This window comes from Coffea eugenioides, chromosome 2, assembly GCF_003713205.1.
Source record: "Coffea eugenioides isolate CCC68of chromosome 2, Ceug_1.0, whole genome shotgun sequence".
In the NCBI taxonomy this organism is placed as follows: Eukaryota; Viridiplantae; Streptophyta; class Magnoliopsida; order Gentianales; family Rubiaceae; genus Coffea; species Coffea eugenioides.
The window spans coordinates 22,171,616-22,189,567 of record NC_040036.1 but is presented as its reverse complement, the minus strand read 5'-3'; the positions used below and the strand labels follow the sequence as shown (position 1 = coordinate 22,189,567).

The following is a 17,952-nucleotide window of genomic DNA, read 5'->3' as shown; positions in this document are numbered from 1 at the left end:
TTAAAGTTTTAATTTTTTTTCACTCAAATTCGACTCGATTTCCTTGTAAAGTTGCTCAAACTCAATTATCGTGGACTTGGATCAAGCCTACCCCGGTCCAAGTCTTAGCAGATGACCCTTCAAGCAAGAACACATAATAGAATCCGTATCCATGATAGTAACAGGATAATTTTTTAAAGCGAGAAACTCAAAAGTACCACCATCATTCGTCCAATATTATATGTATGGTTGTTCATCCAATAAAATACGGTGACTATTTCTATGGTTCAAATAAACAAATTCCAAATTGTTTCCCCTCCTCTCGTTTGCATCATACTCCATGATACAATACTGCCAGTGCGACAAAACAGAAGGCAGAAATTTACAACAACAATAGAAAAGAACTCGGTAACCAACCGAACGCTCCCTCCCTCCGTGGCCTTCGTAGTTTCCGCTTCCCCACTCCTAAAACCTCCCTACCAACGCCACCACTGACCACCATCTATTTACACACACAACACTCACTCACTCACTCATCTACATCCACCACCATCGCCACCATCACCATAACCTCATGGAGAGCTCTGTTCTCCACTCTCCATTTTTGTCCTCCACCTCCTTTTCTCGCGTCTCCATCCACCACTTGCGACCACGGCTTTCCACCGCCCTCCCCCCCATCTCATCCTCCCTTAAACCATCACTGCTTTCCATCTCCGCACCCAAATTCTCTCTTCAGAATTTCTCCCCTTCACCCCCTAAACTCCTTTACAAAAAACTCTCTCCCCCCCACTCCTCCAGTAACGACAGTGCACCCTCCACCACCGAGCTAAAAACCGTCGCCCTGCAAGGTGCAAAGATCATCCCTTTAATCATTTCAGTCTCCATTGGACTAATTGTCCGTTTTCTAGTACCCAAACCCCCAGAGGTCACCCCTCAGGCCTGGCAGCTCTTATCAATCTTCCTTTCTACAATTGCTGGCCTCGTCTTGAGCCCACTACCCGTGGGAGCCTGGGCGTTCTTGGGATTAACTACCGCAATTTTGACGAGAACTCTCCCCTTTACAATCGCTTTTAGTGCATTTACTAACGAAGTTATTTGGTTGATTGTCATTTCCTTCTTTTTCGCTCGCGGGTTTGTGAAGACGGGGTTGGGGGATCGAATTGCTACCTATTTTGTCAAATGGCTGGGGAAAAGTACTTTGGGATTGTCTTATGGGTTGACTTTGAGCGAGGCTTTGATTGCACCGGCAATGCCGAGCACTACCGCCAGAGCTGGTGGTGTTTTTTTGCCCATTATCAAGTCGTTGTCGCTTTCGGCTGGGAGTAAACCCGGTGACCCCTCGGCTAGGAAGCTGGGCGCGTATTTGGTTCAATCACAGTTCCAGGTTTGGCTCTAGTTCTAGCTCTGATTTATTTGTGATGCATCTGTTTGAATTGAATTTAGTTGATTTCTATTGATTTTCAGGTACCATAGAGTTGCAAAATGAAGTGAAAGGTTTTTTTTTTTTTTTTTTATAATTACAGATGTTTAGCTTATTTGTCCTGGATGTATGCGTTCACTGAGGCTTGGTAGGTTAGTTAAACAGTTTATTTACTGAACTTAGAATTCTATAAGAAAGCAGAGAGGATGATGATGAAACTTTTGAAGTTACTCTGAACTAGTCTCTCTCTGGCACAGAATTAAAAGGAGCTTAATTGGATTTTAACCTGAAGAAATACTTGATAGGCAATCCAATATTTAATGATAACGACTCAATTTCTGAAAGATGTTCAGGGTTCATGGGATGATTGTTACAGAATTATTGCTTTGTTCTTCATAAGATAATCGCTAGAGAATTCTTTTTCTTTTGGTCAGACGATTGCTATAGTTAGTATTGCTTAACAACCAAAATTCTTTGGTGGCAATTGAAGGAGGGATTCAACAGACTTTAGTATCATAAGATTTTTACTCTTTGGCACTTTAGGAGGGGAAAAAACTTTTTATTTCTGTGGTAGAATTGTAAGACAGAATGAAGGCAAATTCTTTATTAAAACTTGTTCTGTGAGTTCTTGCTGAAATTTTTGTTGAAAGTTTACAGCTTTTTCCTATTTCCTTTACGGTACTATCTTCACATGGGTGAATATGCTCTCATTTTCCTTGCCGCGTGACAGATGTTTTTCTACCTTTTCTCATGAATTATTTTGTTTCTTGTAAATTAAACATCTCATGCATTGCTCTGTTGTGATGCGTGACAGTCTGCTGGTAACTCTAGTGCTCTTTTCCTGACTGCTGCAGCTCAAAACCTGCTTTGTCTCAAGTTGGCTGAAGAACTTGGGGTAGTAATTGCAAGCCCTTGGGTTTCTTGGTTCAAGGCTGCTAGTTTACCTGCATTTGTTTCCCTCATAGCTACTCCTCTAGTCTTGTACAAACTTTATCCTCCTGAAACCAAGGATACACCTGATGCACCTGCTATGGCATCCAAAAAGCTGGAGGTTATGGGTCCAGTTACGAGGAATGAATGGGTGATGGTTGGTACAATGCTTCTAGCAGTCTCCTTGTGGGTATTTGGGTAGGTATCTTTTATACGGTGTAGCCTGTTCCCTGTTGTACCTTTAGAATGTTTTTCATTTCAATGAACTAAGGGTGATAAATTGAGGTTCCGCACGCTAGTAATACCAAATAATATGTCATGAAAGTCTTGAAAATCTAAAAGTGTGTTTGCAGTATAATGTTTCTTGGATATTGCTTGATGTGGTCGACAACTGTTGTCTGTACTCGTTACTTTTTTTTTTGGTACTAGCATTTCTGAGAGTACAGATAATTGATAATTGTCTATTGGTCCATTCTTCTGTCTAGGTAATCTTTTCCACTTAAGGTACTGATCCTTGTCTTATTCACCCAGGGATGCTCTTGGTATTGCTAGTGTTGTAGCTGCCATGCTTGGTTTATCAATACTACTATTGTTGGGAGTGCTCGATTGGGACGATTGCTTAAGTGAAAAATCAGCTTGGGATACTTTGGCTTGGTTTGCAGTCCTTGTTGGTATGGCTGGTCAACTAACAAACCTTGGCATTGTAAGCTGGATGTCCTGTTGGGTTGCCAAAATTCTTCAGTCTCTCTCATTGAGCTGGCCTGCTGCGTTTGGTGTCCTTCAGGCTGCTTACTTTATTATCCACTACTTATTTGCTAGTCAAACTGGTCATGTGGGAGCATTGTATTCTGCTTTTCTTGCTATGCACTTGGCATCCGGGGTGCCTGGTGTATTGGCAGCACTAGCTCTGGCATATAATACAAACTTATTTGGTGCTTTGACACATTATAGTAGTGGCCAAGCAGCTGTATACTTTGGAGGTGCGCTTAGTCTCTTTCTTGTGTCAAATTTTTGTTGTTCTCATGCTAGTCTTATAATCAGCTCCACTTACATCCTTCATCCTCCATTCCTCTTCCAAGAGTATTTACCTGCAAACACTTTGTTTTCTGGCTAGAAGTAGGTCTTCATTTTATGTTCATGACAGTGAAGGGAGTGGGTTGGCAGGATGGATGTCTTCTTTAGTGTGAAAATTTGGAAAAGATAGGAAAAGGAGAAAAAGTAGACTTGAATTGGTTTGATTTGCTTTTGTATTGGAGTTTATTCTTTCTATGTTGCATATTTTTACTGATCAGGTGTTTCTTTTCTTTCCTTAATCCAACAGCTGGTTATACGGATCTTCCGGACGTCTTCAAATTCGGCTTCATAATGGCCCTCATTAATGCATTAATATGGGCCGTGGTAGGAACTTTCTGGTGGAAGTTTCTGGGTCTGTACTGATCTTCAATCTAGTGTAAGTAGGTTTTTTGGTCTTCAGGTTCTCTTTATTATTGTTGCTCGTCGGCCTTAGGCCGCAGTGCCCAACAACTTATTTTAGAAAGAGTCACCAAAATACAAGCTAAGATTATAGTTCGAGCTCATTTTCTACATCACACCGATGTAATATTATTCTTTGATGGAATCTGGAAGATTTTGCTTTCTTTGGATGAGAGTTTAAGGCTACTGTTTATCAAATTTATTGCCTTGTTGCGGTTTTGATGCCTTCACTTTGTAATTTGGTCATGGAAAGCATATTTAGCAACCAATAATTTCTCTCCACGTATAGTATAGTTAATAAGCTTCATCTTCTCTGGTTGGGATGTTTCTATCCTCGGGTGGAGTGCAATTCTGGGATGCTTTCCTTGGGAGGTAAGTTAAGGACCATAGCTTGACGGTTAATGGAAATTTAGCACTTATTGCAAAAGAACTGATAATGGTGATCGCCCATGTTTCTGTGAATCGAAATCAAGGCAGCTCGGATCGCTTGATTGTTATATTTTTACTGTAGCTTCTTTGCAGCCCATTTTTGGCAATACACGGGGGAATAAATAAATTAGATTTTCCACTTTGCATTTAGCTTTTTGCTTGTTGGGGAACCCAAATCTTGCAACCTCTAGTTTCATCAGATAAGATACTTCGACGAGTGAAATCATTCTAACACCGGAGATGTTAGGGTTTTAGTCGCTTAAGCTACCATCCAGAAGAAAATATAGTAGTGAGAAGACAAAAGTCTCAAGTCACCAAGATCTTAAAACGTAACGTAAATAACCTTTGTGGTTCGCAATTGGCGTGGTATGCTAATGAGAATCAGCAATTGCCAAGTAACTGCTGATCAAAGGGTCTAGGCATGGCTGCACAGTAGCCTGGTTGAGAATGAGAATTGCACATCCGAGTGCATTTAATAAACAATTTTTTTTTTGAACTAAGAAAACATGTACTTGCGAATTTTACACAAAATTGCCCATCTTCAGTCTTTCATGCTTCTAAATTATCAGGCTGTTAAACGTGGATGGATAAATAGCCAAGGATGTTGGGCAATGATCTTAAGCAGTAAGGCTTGGAGTGGGAGTAAGTGGAATCTGATGCATTCTTCTGCAGCCTCCAGAGGCGAATGCAAGAAGTAATTCCAGATACAGTGTTGTGCAGTACCATATGGCATCTGTATATGCTATGTACATCAGCCCCATCCCTCCGTTTAGAAGCGAGAAAGAGGACAAAAGGAAGGGGAGACTCAGTACTGCGGTCTACCAAGGTGAATATTCTTGTTCAAGCTTATTGTGTTCATGCTTCAGTTTGCTACTTTTTTATTTAATTTACTTGTTTATTTATGTTTAGAACTGCATAAGTTAACTAGCATATCACCAGAAACTGCAAAGTTGGTCACTGAAACAGAGAATTATTTATTATCCATCACACAGGTGAGCAATTATAACTAGCTGAATTTTGAACTGCTACTTTCAACTCTATCTTCAAGTGAATAGTTAACCAGCTCTTCTCATCCAGCTACTGCCCCACACATCAGAAGCTGAAAGAGTACAAACCTTTTCTGCAGTCGAGACAGAACACAGAGGTGTTTCCATGCTGGTCCTCTCATTTACCAATCATGCACAAATTTATCATTGGAGGTTACTTTTCAAGTCAGGGAATTCATCAATTATGCACAGCTTCTGAAGGATCAGCATTTCCTGCTTGGCATCTGTAGTTTACTTACGTTAAGAACTACAAAATATTCAGTGAAAGCAAATCTAGATTCCAGAGATTATCACAAATAGACACAAGGTCAATCAACAGTCAGCTACTCGCCGTAGTAGTAACCAAAACAACGCAGAATCAGTATCCGTAACCGTAACTGGTACTCAGCATACAATTTGAGATAACATCCATTAACATGCCCACTCATTTAGCACTAAACAGTATGAGATGGTCATGCCTCACTTAGCAACAAGAAGAGAATTAGACTTTATAACCAAACTGGATGCAATTATCCACAAACCATTGAAACTTTGCTGTTAGAAGTTAAATCCAGCTTCAAATGCTGTCAAATAGTTGAAAAGAAACTGTGTATATATATATATATATTCTGTATGTAAATTTTTCCACAAGTAATTCCCCTTCTTCACCGCATTAAAAGTATTTCAGGTTGATTGCATGGGGAATAAGAGATAATGTTGCACGTAAACTTCATCAAGAAAAATTAAACCCCCATCTTGTATTATTGAATTCGTGCAGCAATTTTTTGTCTCTAAAGTTGGATGCAGAAAACAAATGTTGCAAAGGATACATTCTTCATCAGGATTTTCTGCAAAATTGGAGTGCAATGCATTTCCAACGCTATCCACTATAGCTGATGTAGTCATGGATGATTCAATACATAATATTGCTGTAATGGCATCTAGTCGTGTAACCTCATTTCTAAACATCAGCCTTGCATGTGCTGCAACAATAGGTAACATCAGTGTGGGCAAGGGTTCAACAAAGAGTTGATATACTGGTAGGACTTGTACCTTGAGCAAGTCGTATCAAACTCTCCAGCATGCGAACGGTGGTCCTTGCTGCAACATAAAGCAATTGAGACTTGAAAAGCAGTAATATTGGATAGAAGTTGATATGCTTTTACAAGTGGTTTTGTAGGTGAAACCTGCATTTTGAGTTGCAGATCTTCTTTGAAGTTGGAAATAGCGTGAAATAACATTTTCAGCCTCCTTTGAGAGAACAGGTCTAAAGTTTCTTTTAACAAAGTGGATGTACCTGTGAATCCTCAATATATTTCACTCAGGAAATTGTGAAAGAAAATGATTTTGCATAGCATCAATCTGCTAAAGGGAAAATCTAGTGGCCATGTTGTAGATAGCATGAAGAATTTAATGCCATTCTATTGTGCAATTCCAGCTTTAGTATTTTTGTTGGCAAATAAAATAAGCGCCATACAAAAAGGTTCAGGAAGCACAAGAAGCTCACCTTCCAACAGATTACACCGTAATTATTTTCTTTGTAACTATAACATTTCCGAAGGGTAGTCTTATCACATCATAAAAGGAAACTCACATGCATTAGACTCTTGATAACGTGTGGTTTAAGATTGTCTATATATGTGCAGTTCATGTTGCAAGCAGAGACTGTCTTTATGCAAATTGTCACCTTCCAGTCATAATAGAGCAACCTTACTCTTATTTGAATGTGCACCTTGGACTACCAATGGTTCTTACGTGTCATCATGAAACAGAAATGTTATTTAACAGAGCTGTACCTTCTAAGCATGGGAAAAGGCCAAGTGCTTTTCAGATCTTCATTGCAATTGTCATTCTCCTTTTCTCCCTGGCATTTGCAATAAACAGAATTATATTCAGATACATGAGACATTCCTAAACTTTGTTAAGCCATTCATACTCATCTAGAACATATTACCTCAGCAAGGATGTGAGACGAAACAACTGCATCCCATTCGGGGTTCTTTTTATCTAAGAGGACTAGAACTATATCAAATCTGCTCAACAAGGGTCCAGAGAGTGTTGTATTGACGGACAGAGCTAGATTAGGTTGAGAAATGGTAATATTCAAAGGCAGGGAAAACAGAAGAAAGGCATTAAAAACAAGAAAGAAATTAATTCCTGTGGAAAGACTAAGTTGATTACCATTTCCATCTGACTCTGTGGCAACATAACTAGACATATTATGGTTGAATGTAGGTTGAAGAAAACGTAGTAATAAATCTGAAAGAAAGGATACATTCATCAGGATCATACTGTCCCTTTGGGTTTGTTGCACCAAAGACACTTGTCCTTGTACTGAGAGTTGTAACAAGACCAGCCTGCAAACGAATAATGTCACTTCGGGGTAATGTTTCAAAAATGTTTTCCTAAGAGATGCAAAAGAATAATATAAATAAATATGAATTGATGTTCAACCTAAAGAAAAGGCAGAAAAAATGGCAAAAGGTATCCCTTATACAACTGATACTAAGCAAAGGAAAAAGTGCCTGCCATAAGCCACAGAAATCTTTTCTAGACAGCTTCTAGGGACTTATACGCTGTAGAAGTTCATTGACCAAATATACTTAGATAGCACCTATCCAGTTATAAGCAACTAACTCAAACAAGATGCAAAATTCCAAAAAATCTTAACAGAAGCAGGATTCTAGGGTAAGAATAGTAAGCTTTTTCCTTAACTCTATACTACCTTGGCAACACTTATAGTCTGCTGCTCCATAGCCTCATGAATGGTTGCTCTGTCATGCCCCCTCATGCTATCAAATGGCATAATACAAAAACTTCATTTAGTCAAAAGATATGACTTGCAATTTTTCACTGCATTGCAGTCCAAACAAAAAAAAAACTTGTTTCATTACCAAGAACGTCTACTGGGATGTACAAAGCACTACATAATTTAAAAAGGATTACTGTATAGAACTCAAAAGACAACCAAAAAAGAAGAAAATAAATTGTCCTTGCTTTTTCCTCAGATCAACTGCACATCTTTCTCAGCAACAAGTTCACCCAATTGAATGTCTTTTTTTATGACAGAAAGCTGAAGTCTCCATCAAAAGCTATACCAGAATGTTTAAAGTTGCAATTTGGAGGAAATACTCATGACACTTTTTAATAATCCCCTGCTTAGCTACTTTCACACGAGATCATTGATGAGATTTTATCAACAGCACCAAATCCAAACTAGTCCTAAATCATGGCCACATGAAAACTATTGAAGAGTTCCCATGTTAACAACAATATTAGCAAATAGGGTATTTAAAAGATTAAAGCCAATAGAAGCTTAATGATGTCACTCAACATCTTACAACATACTAAGGTATGTGACAGAAAGATAGAAAGGAAAGTTTTTACTTGCAAACTTCACCTATCAAATTCATCTATGCAACAAAGACCGCCATCTGCTAATACAAGGGCACCAGCTTCAAGCATCCACTCCCCTGAAAATTTAGTCAATGTGCTTAATGCAGAAAAAGGGCCACAATGGAGATCTTGGAAATTTTACGAGAGGCAAAATAGAGTTTGAGAGACATGACCATGATAATACTGCTCAGATTTCAGGTTGTCAAATTAAAATGCAGAATATTAAAAGAATGTACCTCCATCCTTGACTGCAGTAACAGTCAATCCAGCACTTGTGCTTCCCAACCCAGTAGTAATTACAGATCTGTTGCTTAACTTTGCAGCAAATTTTAAGAACTGAGATTTCCCAGTGCCTGATGGTTCAAATTGAGGGACGTATCTAATCAGTTATAGCAATTTTAGAACTCAAAACGTAAATTATGCATCCAAATATTCTCTATTTCAGCATAAAAGTAGACATAATAATCACTTTAGATAAAACCATTGTCTTATACTACTAGAAAACCTGGGTCCACTGATAGGATGCAAACGTATGGAGTCAATCCAAAGGGACCTCAATAATACAGTGAAACAAGCTGACCACTTGTTGAAGTAGGTCTTGCTGTTAAAGAAGAAACTACAAAGTAAAAGTGTCAGCGAGGAATGGTTTCCAAGTAATTACCAGGATCTCCCACAAGAAGCAAATGAGACTCTCCGCGGACTTTCGTCCCAGAAGCATCAACATGTTGGACACCTCCAATTAGTGTCAGAGCCACTGCATTCAAAATATAAATAAAATCATCTATAAATATAAATACACCATTTACACAAGAAGGTATGCACTCTCCTGCTGTATCATTTACAGTGAGATCTCTTACAGTGAGTTCTCTGGTAGAAAGTACCTGCAAGCTTTACAGTGAAGAGCCCGAAAACTTGTGGGCAGATACCGCGTAGAATGGCATTCCTACCTGGGAAAATTTACAAGTCCAGAGACAGTTGACAAAAAGTTTACATATTGTATGTAGACCAAATGACAGGTACATATCATTACCTTTTAATGGGGCATTTTTAAAATCTAGCCAGAACTGTTTGAATTTCATAATGACATCATCTGGGATATCTATCCCTGACTTGACTTCATTCATTCTCCTGTAAAGAAAAGTAGTCGATTAAGAGAAGAAAAAGAAAGTATAAACAGATGTTCATTGAAAACGGAGTTGCTTTAAGTTGGAAAACCACAGAATCCTCCAATAGATAATATGTAACTGGTCAAGATTTTTAGCAAGGTACCTTGACAACTATATTGAACAATACCATCAATTTACTAACTATTTAGCATGCTTACTTACACTACTTAACAATGGAAATCTAAAAGTAAAAGAGCATTAATAGTCAAATACTAATGCACAGGTAACAGCCAGAAACTTGATTGTTGAATTTGAGGACGCCACTGTATTATCTCCTAAAAAATCTTGAGCTTCATGGGACTCAGCATGCTACTAATAATTCAAGATGTTCTCCTTAAACTCCTGTATTTAGCACTTTCTAAAATTATAACCTCCTGCGATTTCTTTTACTAAAGATAGTTGACAAAAATTTCATTGCCTAAAATAACCAAACATGGATGCATCTTTTACCAAACAAAGCCCATATAGAGAGTCAATTGTAGCATTTGACATTAATGACATAATAGTTACCTGTCACTTAATATCTTAAACTTTTGAACAGTTGTCAATTTGTTTCTTTAATGTCTAAAACATAACTGGTTCATTAGGTTACCCCAGAAAGTAAAGAAATATAGCATTTACAGCAGAAAGTGATAAAACTAGTAGTTCCAATAAAGTTTGATTAGATAGAAACAGATGATTCTCTAATCATGACAAAAATATGAAAAGCTATCTGAAAGTTGAATTAAACAAGGAACAGAACCACAAGTACCTTACGTAGTTTGCAACTAAGATAGGATCAAGGTCACAGCGGACATCCTTTACATCAGGTGACCATTTTGCCGTCAATACTCCAGTGACAATCACATCATCTGAAATCAAACTTACGCAGATCAGTTACATAACCACAACACAAATGTGCACTTAATGTACATATGACAGCATAACCAGGAAATAAAAAGATGTCAAATTCCCATATTCCCATGACATATTTCTCTGGTATTAAAACTGCATAGTCATCATATACTTGTAAGGCAAAAGCTCTAAGTGAAGATCAAAACATTTATGCAACTGATTTCTCTACACCAGAAGCACCACACAGATGTATTAACGGAATAACCAAACTGTTAACAGGTATCTTGGGAGGAAAACATCTAGTCACATATTATGAGTGACCAACTAGTATTTATAGGAGTACAACCCTAACAAACTATTTACAAAAATACCCTTACTAATTTATTATCTACAAGAATACTTATATTCTCTTAACACTCCCCCTCAAGTTGGAGCATATATATCATAAGCACCCAACTTGTTACAAAGGTATTTCACCCTAGAGCCCCCTAAGCTCTTGGTAAACACATCAGCCAATTGATCTACAGACGGTACATGAGATGTCTTGATGACTCCGTCAAGCAATTTCTCTCGAATGAAATGACAATCAACTTCAATATGTTTTGTCCTCTCATGAAACACTGGATTAGACGCAATATGAACAGCCGCCTGATTATCACACACTAAATTCATAGGCTGTTTATGCTCAAACCCAAGTTCAAGTAATATGCTCTTCAACCAAACCAACTCACACACAGTGTGAGCCATAGCGCGGTATTCAGATTCTGCACTTGATCTGGATACAACTGTTTGCTTCTTACTCTTCCACGACACTAAATTACCACCAACAAACACACAATATCCTGTGGTCGATCTTCGATCTGAGGCAGAACCAGCCCAATCTGCATCATTATATCCTTCAATATCAGTGTGTCCATGATTTTGATACAGCAACCCTTTTCCAGGAGCACTCTTAAGATATCTGAGAATCCGTACAACAGCATCCCAATGACTAGTACGAGGGGTATCAAGAAATTGACTCACAACACTCACTGCAAACGAAATGTCAGGTCTCGTTACAGTGAGATAATTTAATTTACCCACAAGTCTTCGATATTGCTTAGGATCATCAAGTAATGCACCTTGATCTCTTGCTAATTTCACATTGGGATCCATAGGAGTATCCACAGGTCGGCAACCTAACATCCCAACTTCACTCAACATATCGAGTACATATTTCCTTTGACATAAATAAATCCCATATTTAGACCGAGCTACCTCAATACCCAGAAAATACTGTAGATGACCTAAATCCTTTGTCTGAAAGTTTGCCTGCAGATTGGATTTAAGTTTCTGGATTCCCACAACATCATCACCTGTAATCACAATATCATCCATATAAACAACTAATAAAATTTTACCAGCATTAGAATGCCGATAAAATACAGAGTGATCTACTCCACATCTTGTCAGACCGAACTCCATGACAACACTACTAAACCGGCCAAACCAAGCCCTCGGAGACTGTTTCAATCCATATAAGGATTTTTTCAAACGACAAACCAACCGCGGATTCTCCCCCTGAACAACAAATCCAGGAGGTTGTTCCATATATACCTCTTCTTTCAAATCTCCATGCAGAAATGCATTTTTCACATCCAACTGATGCAATGGCCAATTATAAGTTGCTGCCAAAGAGATAAGAAGACGAACAGAGGTAATCTTTGCAACAGGAGAAAATGTTTCTAAGTAATCTACTCCATACACCTGAGTAAATCCTCTAGCTACCAGCCGAGCCTTCAATCTATCAATAGAACCATTAGGCTGCACTTTTATAGTGTACACCCATTTACAACCAACAACAGGCTTACCTGAAGGACGAGGGACAAGATCCCAAGTACCATTTTGTTCCAAAGCAGACATCTCTTCTTGCATAGCTAATCTCCAACCAGGATGATTAAGAGCATAGGTAATAGACTTAGGAATGGAGATAGAATCAAGGGAAGCAATAAAAGAAGAATATGACATAGAGAGACGAGAATAAGAAACAAAATTAGAAATAGGATAGGAAGTACAATGTCTCTTTGCGTAAAGCAATAGGAAGATCTAACTCACAGGAGGGCGTCATACCTGAATTTGAAGATTGAGAGTTAATTGGTGAAGTGCGTGGCATATCAGGAACTTTCTCAACCATGGAACGACGAGAGTAAACTTGAAGATGAGGACGAGATAATCGAGCTATGGAATCTGGTGGACTAGATGACTCAGGTAATAAAGGGGAAGGGACTGGTAAAACAGGAGAGGAAAAAGAGGGACACTGGTCTAACTCACAAGGCGTACTTTGTTTGATAAAATATGGAGTGGATTCAAAGAAAGTAACATCAGCACAAGTAAAAAATCGATTTAAAACTGGACTGTAACATCTATACCCTTTTTGCGCTCGTGCGTATCCTAAGAAAATACACTTAATGGCACGAGAATCCAATTTATCCACCCCGGGAGTAAGCTGATGAACAAAGCACACACATCCAAAAATACGAGGAGGTAATTTAAACACAGGTTCATGAGGAAAAAGAATGGAGTGAGGTAATTGACCTCCAAGAATATTAGATGGCATGCGATTAATTAAATAACATGCAGTTAGAACTGCATCACTCCAAAATTGTTTGGGCACATTCATGTGCAACAACACTGTTCGAGCAATTTCGATTATATGTCCAATTTTTCTTTCAGCAACTCCATTCTGTTGTGGAGTGTGAGGACAAGAGAACTGATGAATAATACCAGACTTACTCATAAAGGTATTAAAAGGAGTGGAAAAATATTCTTTCGCATTATCACTGCGAAGTATACGTACCGGCACACCAAATTGATTCTTTATTTCTGCAACAAATGCACAAAAAATGGAATATATCATAGTTCTGAACGATCTTTCATTAAATAAAGCCATGTAACTCTTGAAAAATCATCAACAAAGATTACAAAATATTTAAAACCTAACTTTGAAGTGACTCGACTAGGACCCCAAACATCAGAATGAACTAACAAAAACGGTTCAGAAACCCGTTTATTGACTCTAGGAGCAAAAGAAACACGATGATGCTTTCCTAACTGACAAGACTCACACTCTAACGAAGATAATTGACTCAAAGTAGGAACCAACTTTTTCAAATTTTGTAAAGACGGATGACCTAAACGACAGTGAATTTCAAGAGGAGAAACAGTAGCAGGACATGCTATCGGACCATTGAAGTTGAGAAAATAAAGACCATTATGCTCATGCCCTCCACCAATCGTCCTCTTTGTCTTCAAATCCTGAATGACAACCGAATCAGGAGAAAAAGTAACTGTACACTGTAGAAATTTAGTGAGCTTACTAACAGACATTAGATTAAAGGGCAAATTGGGTACGTAAAGAACAGAAGACAGCGGAAGTGATGGATTAATTTCTACAGTGCCTAGTCCTTTAACTTTAGTGGTAGATCCATCAGCTAAAGTAACATGAGGATATGGAGTAGACTCTTGAAAATTAGAAAAAATTTTAGAGGTACCTGACATATGATCAGTAGCCCCGGAGTCAATAATCCATGAGTCATTACCTTTTTGTGCTAAAGAAGCAGAGGGAAGAGATGCGTGATTTGTAACTTGGTACTGTAGGAATTTAACATAATCCTCCTCAGATATAGTAACAGTCTTCTGGGACCCATGTGCTGAAAAACTCGATTCAATGTGGTCATTGGTAACCGCATTAACAAACCTTTCAACCATGGCAAATGGCACATCAAACTCAAGATGACAGTGACGTGTGAACAGTGTAAAGAACAGCGAACAGCGCCGCGTGAACAGTGCGGTGAACAGCGACGTGAACAGTACCCTATGAACAGTGCCCCCGCTTGAACAGTCGCGGTGAACAGTATCGCGTGAACAGTCGCGATGACCAAAACTTTTGCTAGATGTTTAACCCTAACCCTAGGACTTTTGCTCTGATACCATGTTAACAGGTATCTTGGGAGGAAAACATCTAGTCACATATTATGAGTGACCAACTAGTATTTATAGGAGTACAACCCTAACAAACTATTTACAAAAATACCCTGTGTATGAATTAAAAGCTGCCAAGATGGGTTTCGTTCGAATTGCTTCTGAACATATGCTTCATTCATAAAAATGACACTTCCCATGGTAGTAAAGATTAATGCATCTCTTCTCTTTTGGCCTGACTTCTCTTTCAACCTGTTCTATTTTTTCCTTCTTGAGTTCTACCAATTTTGTAAAACTGCCAACCTTATAACTGTTAGTGGGGGTTCTTGAATATCTTACAGGCTAAATCTCCATGTCCCATCCTGTTGACACACTCAAGATGTTTCCTTTTCTTTGATTCTTCAGTGTCATATCCATTTAGGCCTTCATGTCTCATTCGCACTCTAGATGTTTCATTTTCTTTAATTTCATATAAGAACTGATTGCTCAACGGTTTCATTTCAAACTGCTGGTAACAGCAAGGTTCCTCAATTGGATTTTAACCCCTGCAACACCTTCTCCTGGCTATTTATGTTCTACCTCCTCTTATGAGCATTGTGGTCGACCAAATACTCAGTTGGAGAAGACAATCAGCATTACCACATGGAAAGAAGCTTCTGATTTGTCCCAAACCCCGTCATCTTGAGCTCTTAAATTTTGACAGCCAAAAATTTTGCTCATAGTCTTCGAGTATACGGCTTCAATCTTGAACAGATTAGTTAAGCATACAATTTAATCTACTTCAACTGGGATAACAGAATTACGCTGAGGCCAAGATGGTCAGATGCCCTAGCTGCTCTTAGCATCAAGTGGAGTATACCCTATGACACTTAATTAAATGCTACAAAATTCTAATCCTCTTTATTCTTGCTTTCTGAATGTCAATCACTAAAAGTAATGACAGCCTCAAATAGCTTTATTTGGTTAGACAAAAGATTAATATGGATAAACAAGGAAATAAGATAAATAAAACAAAGTCGCCAAAGTTAAAAGGGAAAAAAGCTTTCTTAAGAGAATTGAACCAAAATATTTTGCTAATGGTGTGAACTCAATCAGGGCAATAACTTTCAGCAAGATATAAGAAAACAGTTACATGGGGCCAAGAAATGAAAGTTGGACTACAAAAATAAATAAATAATTAAAACTTCATAGACAAGCACTTTGAAATGCACTACCTCCAGCTTTCACCGTGTCAACTAGATCATCCTTCAAAATGACTGGAATTGAACGAGGAATAGCCCCAACACCTAATACTTGAGCGTTCTCTTGGATTTTAATCTCTTGGTAATCGTGACATATCTTGTTGTCTTCTATAAGATTAAACCTTGTGCTTTCACAAAACTTAGAGCTCTGTTATAGGAATGATGGGCTTAGTCTTTGCCAAAATAAATGCAGGAAAAGTGTAAAAGATTAACAGGCTTAAATTTCTGACATATATACTCGGTTTTGAAAAGTATGAACAATGAAGTCCAATATTCTATGAACTGTAATATAGGTTAACCCAATAAACAAACAGAAAACTGAAAAGAGCAAGGGAATAGTAGCTACTTGAACAAGGCACTTAAAAAAGATGTGAATTGAATGACTAAAGAACAAACCTGAGAGGGACAGATGGTCGGCTTGGGAATTACATTTCTAGTTTCCACCTCAGGATAAACTTTGAACCTGCACATGGAACTTATTAGGTAACCACTGAAACATTGACTCAGAAATATAAGCGCTTTCTACTAATATCAAGAATACAGAACAAGAAAATATATTCTTCACCTTTAGAAAAACAGGTCAATCAGCTAGTATTTAGGCTTTCAGATTTTCAAAGTAGTTCTTCTAAAATACTTCGGCAAATGACAATCTTGAAGCAAAATTACAAGCTCATAGATATCCAGTCAACTTAACCATAATTTAAAGTTTCTGTATGCTTTTCTGGTAAGGCGAATACAGGATTGCAGAGAGATGTCTTAATGTGAGTGAATTTATCAACTCCTTCTATGTATTATAAAGATAACATCCACTAATTGCACCTTAAACTTTATGGAAGAAACAATTTAAGAGCTAAAGCAAATCGAGACCGACCTGTGTTTACAATTGCGACACTCATAAATCTTTTCTCCTTCAATCATCTTAATTGCTCCAGACCTAATTACAGTCCCTTTAAGGGTGAGAAGTATCCCACGGTGTTTCACTCTCACTCGTCCAATACTTGGAAAAGTTTCTAAGACAAATCTCAGAAAGTCAGGAAAGCAACAGAAAAATAAACAAAAGATAAAAATATCTACAAGGATAAAAATCCAACCAGGGCATTCGAGAGGAGAACCACTGACATTAATTCGAACATGAACATAATCCTTCACACTTGCATTGTCCCATTGCTTCAAATCCTTAAATATCACTTTCTACAGCATCCCAATTAAATCCATCAGAAAATACCCAACGAGGCCCAAAAAACACACATTTGCAGCAATTCATTTCTTCGAATCTCAACTATCACTTTCTATACCATGTCATCATCCGAACTAAGACTCATAAAAAATGCACAACTACGCCCAAAAACACGCACAAACTCCTGCACTACTCAATTCCTTCAAATCCTCAATTATCACTCTCTAGACAAACTCGGTAGAACCCATCAGAAGTTCGATGGTAATTCCATATTACACACGCATTATATATGCAACGAGGGACAATACCTGAGCCCAGATAGCAGCTTCGTCAAAAACGAGTAAATATTCAGCGGGATGGGAGAAAAGAAGATGAGCAAGGGTTGGGTTGTCATCTAGTAGCTCTGCAAAACTATCCGAGAAATTTTTTTTTAAAAAAAGCAAGTTATATATCAGAAAGACTATGAAACCAAATCCTCATAGAATTTGAATATTACGACGAAAAATTTAATGCAGTAGCATACTCAACAAGTAGAGGATAGTGAAGGCGTGGATCAGGAGAGAGAATGATGGAGTGCAGCTGCTCGGTATAATGTTTTATCAAGAAACCAGCCAGTTCTTTGGCCATCCCATTGCTGTTGTCCATATGGTCAAGGCACTATCTCCCTCCCTCCCTCCTACAGCGAGCGAGCGTGTGGTGTAGTGTAGGGATGTCTGGGGATTTGAACAAAATGGATGGGAGAGGAAGGAAAGAGACTGATGATGTGAGGAGGGAGTGGCCACTGCCACTGCCACTGCCTGCCCAGAGGGAGAGACAGAAGAGGCGGGAAAAGGTTGGTTAGTTCTGCAGCTTTGGCGGGATGGGACGTTTGGGCTAATCAGTAGCGGCATTGGGGTGGAGTTAAAACAAAAATGTTTTGTGG

General features: G+C 38.4%; 2 protein-coding genes across 2 annotated transcripts; one reads left to right on the top strand and one right to left on the bottom strand.

Moving 5' to 3' along the window:
- The first annotated feature begins 344 nt into the window (after window positions 1-344).
- On the top strand, window positions 345-4,032 carry LOC113760646 (dicarboxylate transporter 2.1, chloroplastic). Its single transcript, XM_027303302.1, has 4 exons — window positions 345-1,363; window positions 2,214-2,527; window positions 2,861-3,309; window positions 3,651-4,032. The coding sequence occupies exons 1-4, from the start codon at window positions 554-556 to the stop codon at window positions 3,764-3,766; spliced, it is 1,689 nt and encodes a 562-aa protein (XP_027159103.1). The 5' UTR covers window positions 345-553; the 3' UTR covers window positions 3,767-4,032.
- A 1,119-nt stretch (window positions 4,033-5,151) lies between these two features.
- On the bottom strand, window positions 5,152-17,830 carry LOC113760561 (probable DNA helicase MCM9). Its single transcript, XM_027303190.1, has 20 exons — window positions 17,554-17,830; window positions 17,339-17,441; window positions 16,945-17,044; window positions 16,725-16,863; window positions 16,250-16,316; window positions 15,827-16,001; window positions 10,570-10,669; window positions 9,683-9,780; window positions 9,534-9,599; window positions 9,314-9,406; window positions 8,889-9,005; window positions 8,657-8,729; window positions 7,982-8,048; window positions 7,532-7,613; window positions 7,211-7,332; window positions 7,053-7,120; window positions 6,444-6,553; window positions 6,310-6,357; window positions 6,087-6,239; window positions 5,152-5,501 (listed from the first exon to the last, which is right to left on the bottom strand). The coding sequence occupies exons 1-20, from the start codon at window positions 17,673-17,675 to the stop codon at window positions 5,422-5,424; spliced, it is 1,983 nt and encodes a 660-aa protein (XP_027158991.1). The 5' UTR covers window positions 17,676-17,830; the 3' UTR covers window positions 5,152-5,421.
- Between the last annotated feature and the right edge of the window lie 122 nt (window positions 17,831-17,952).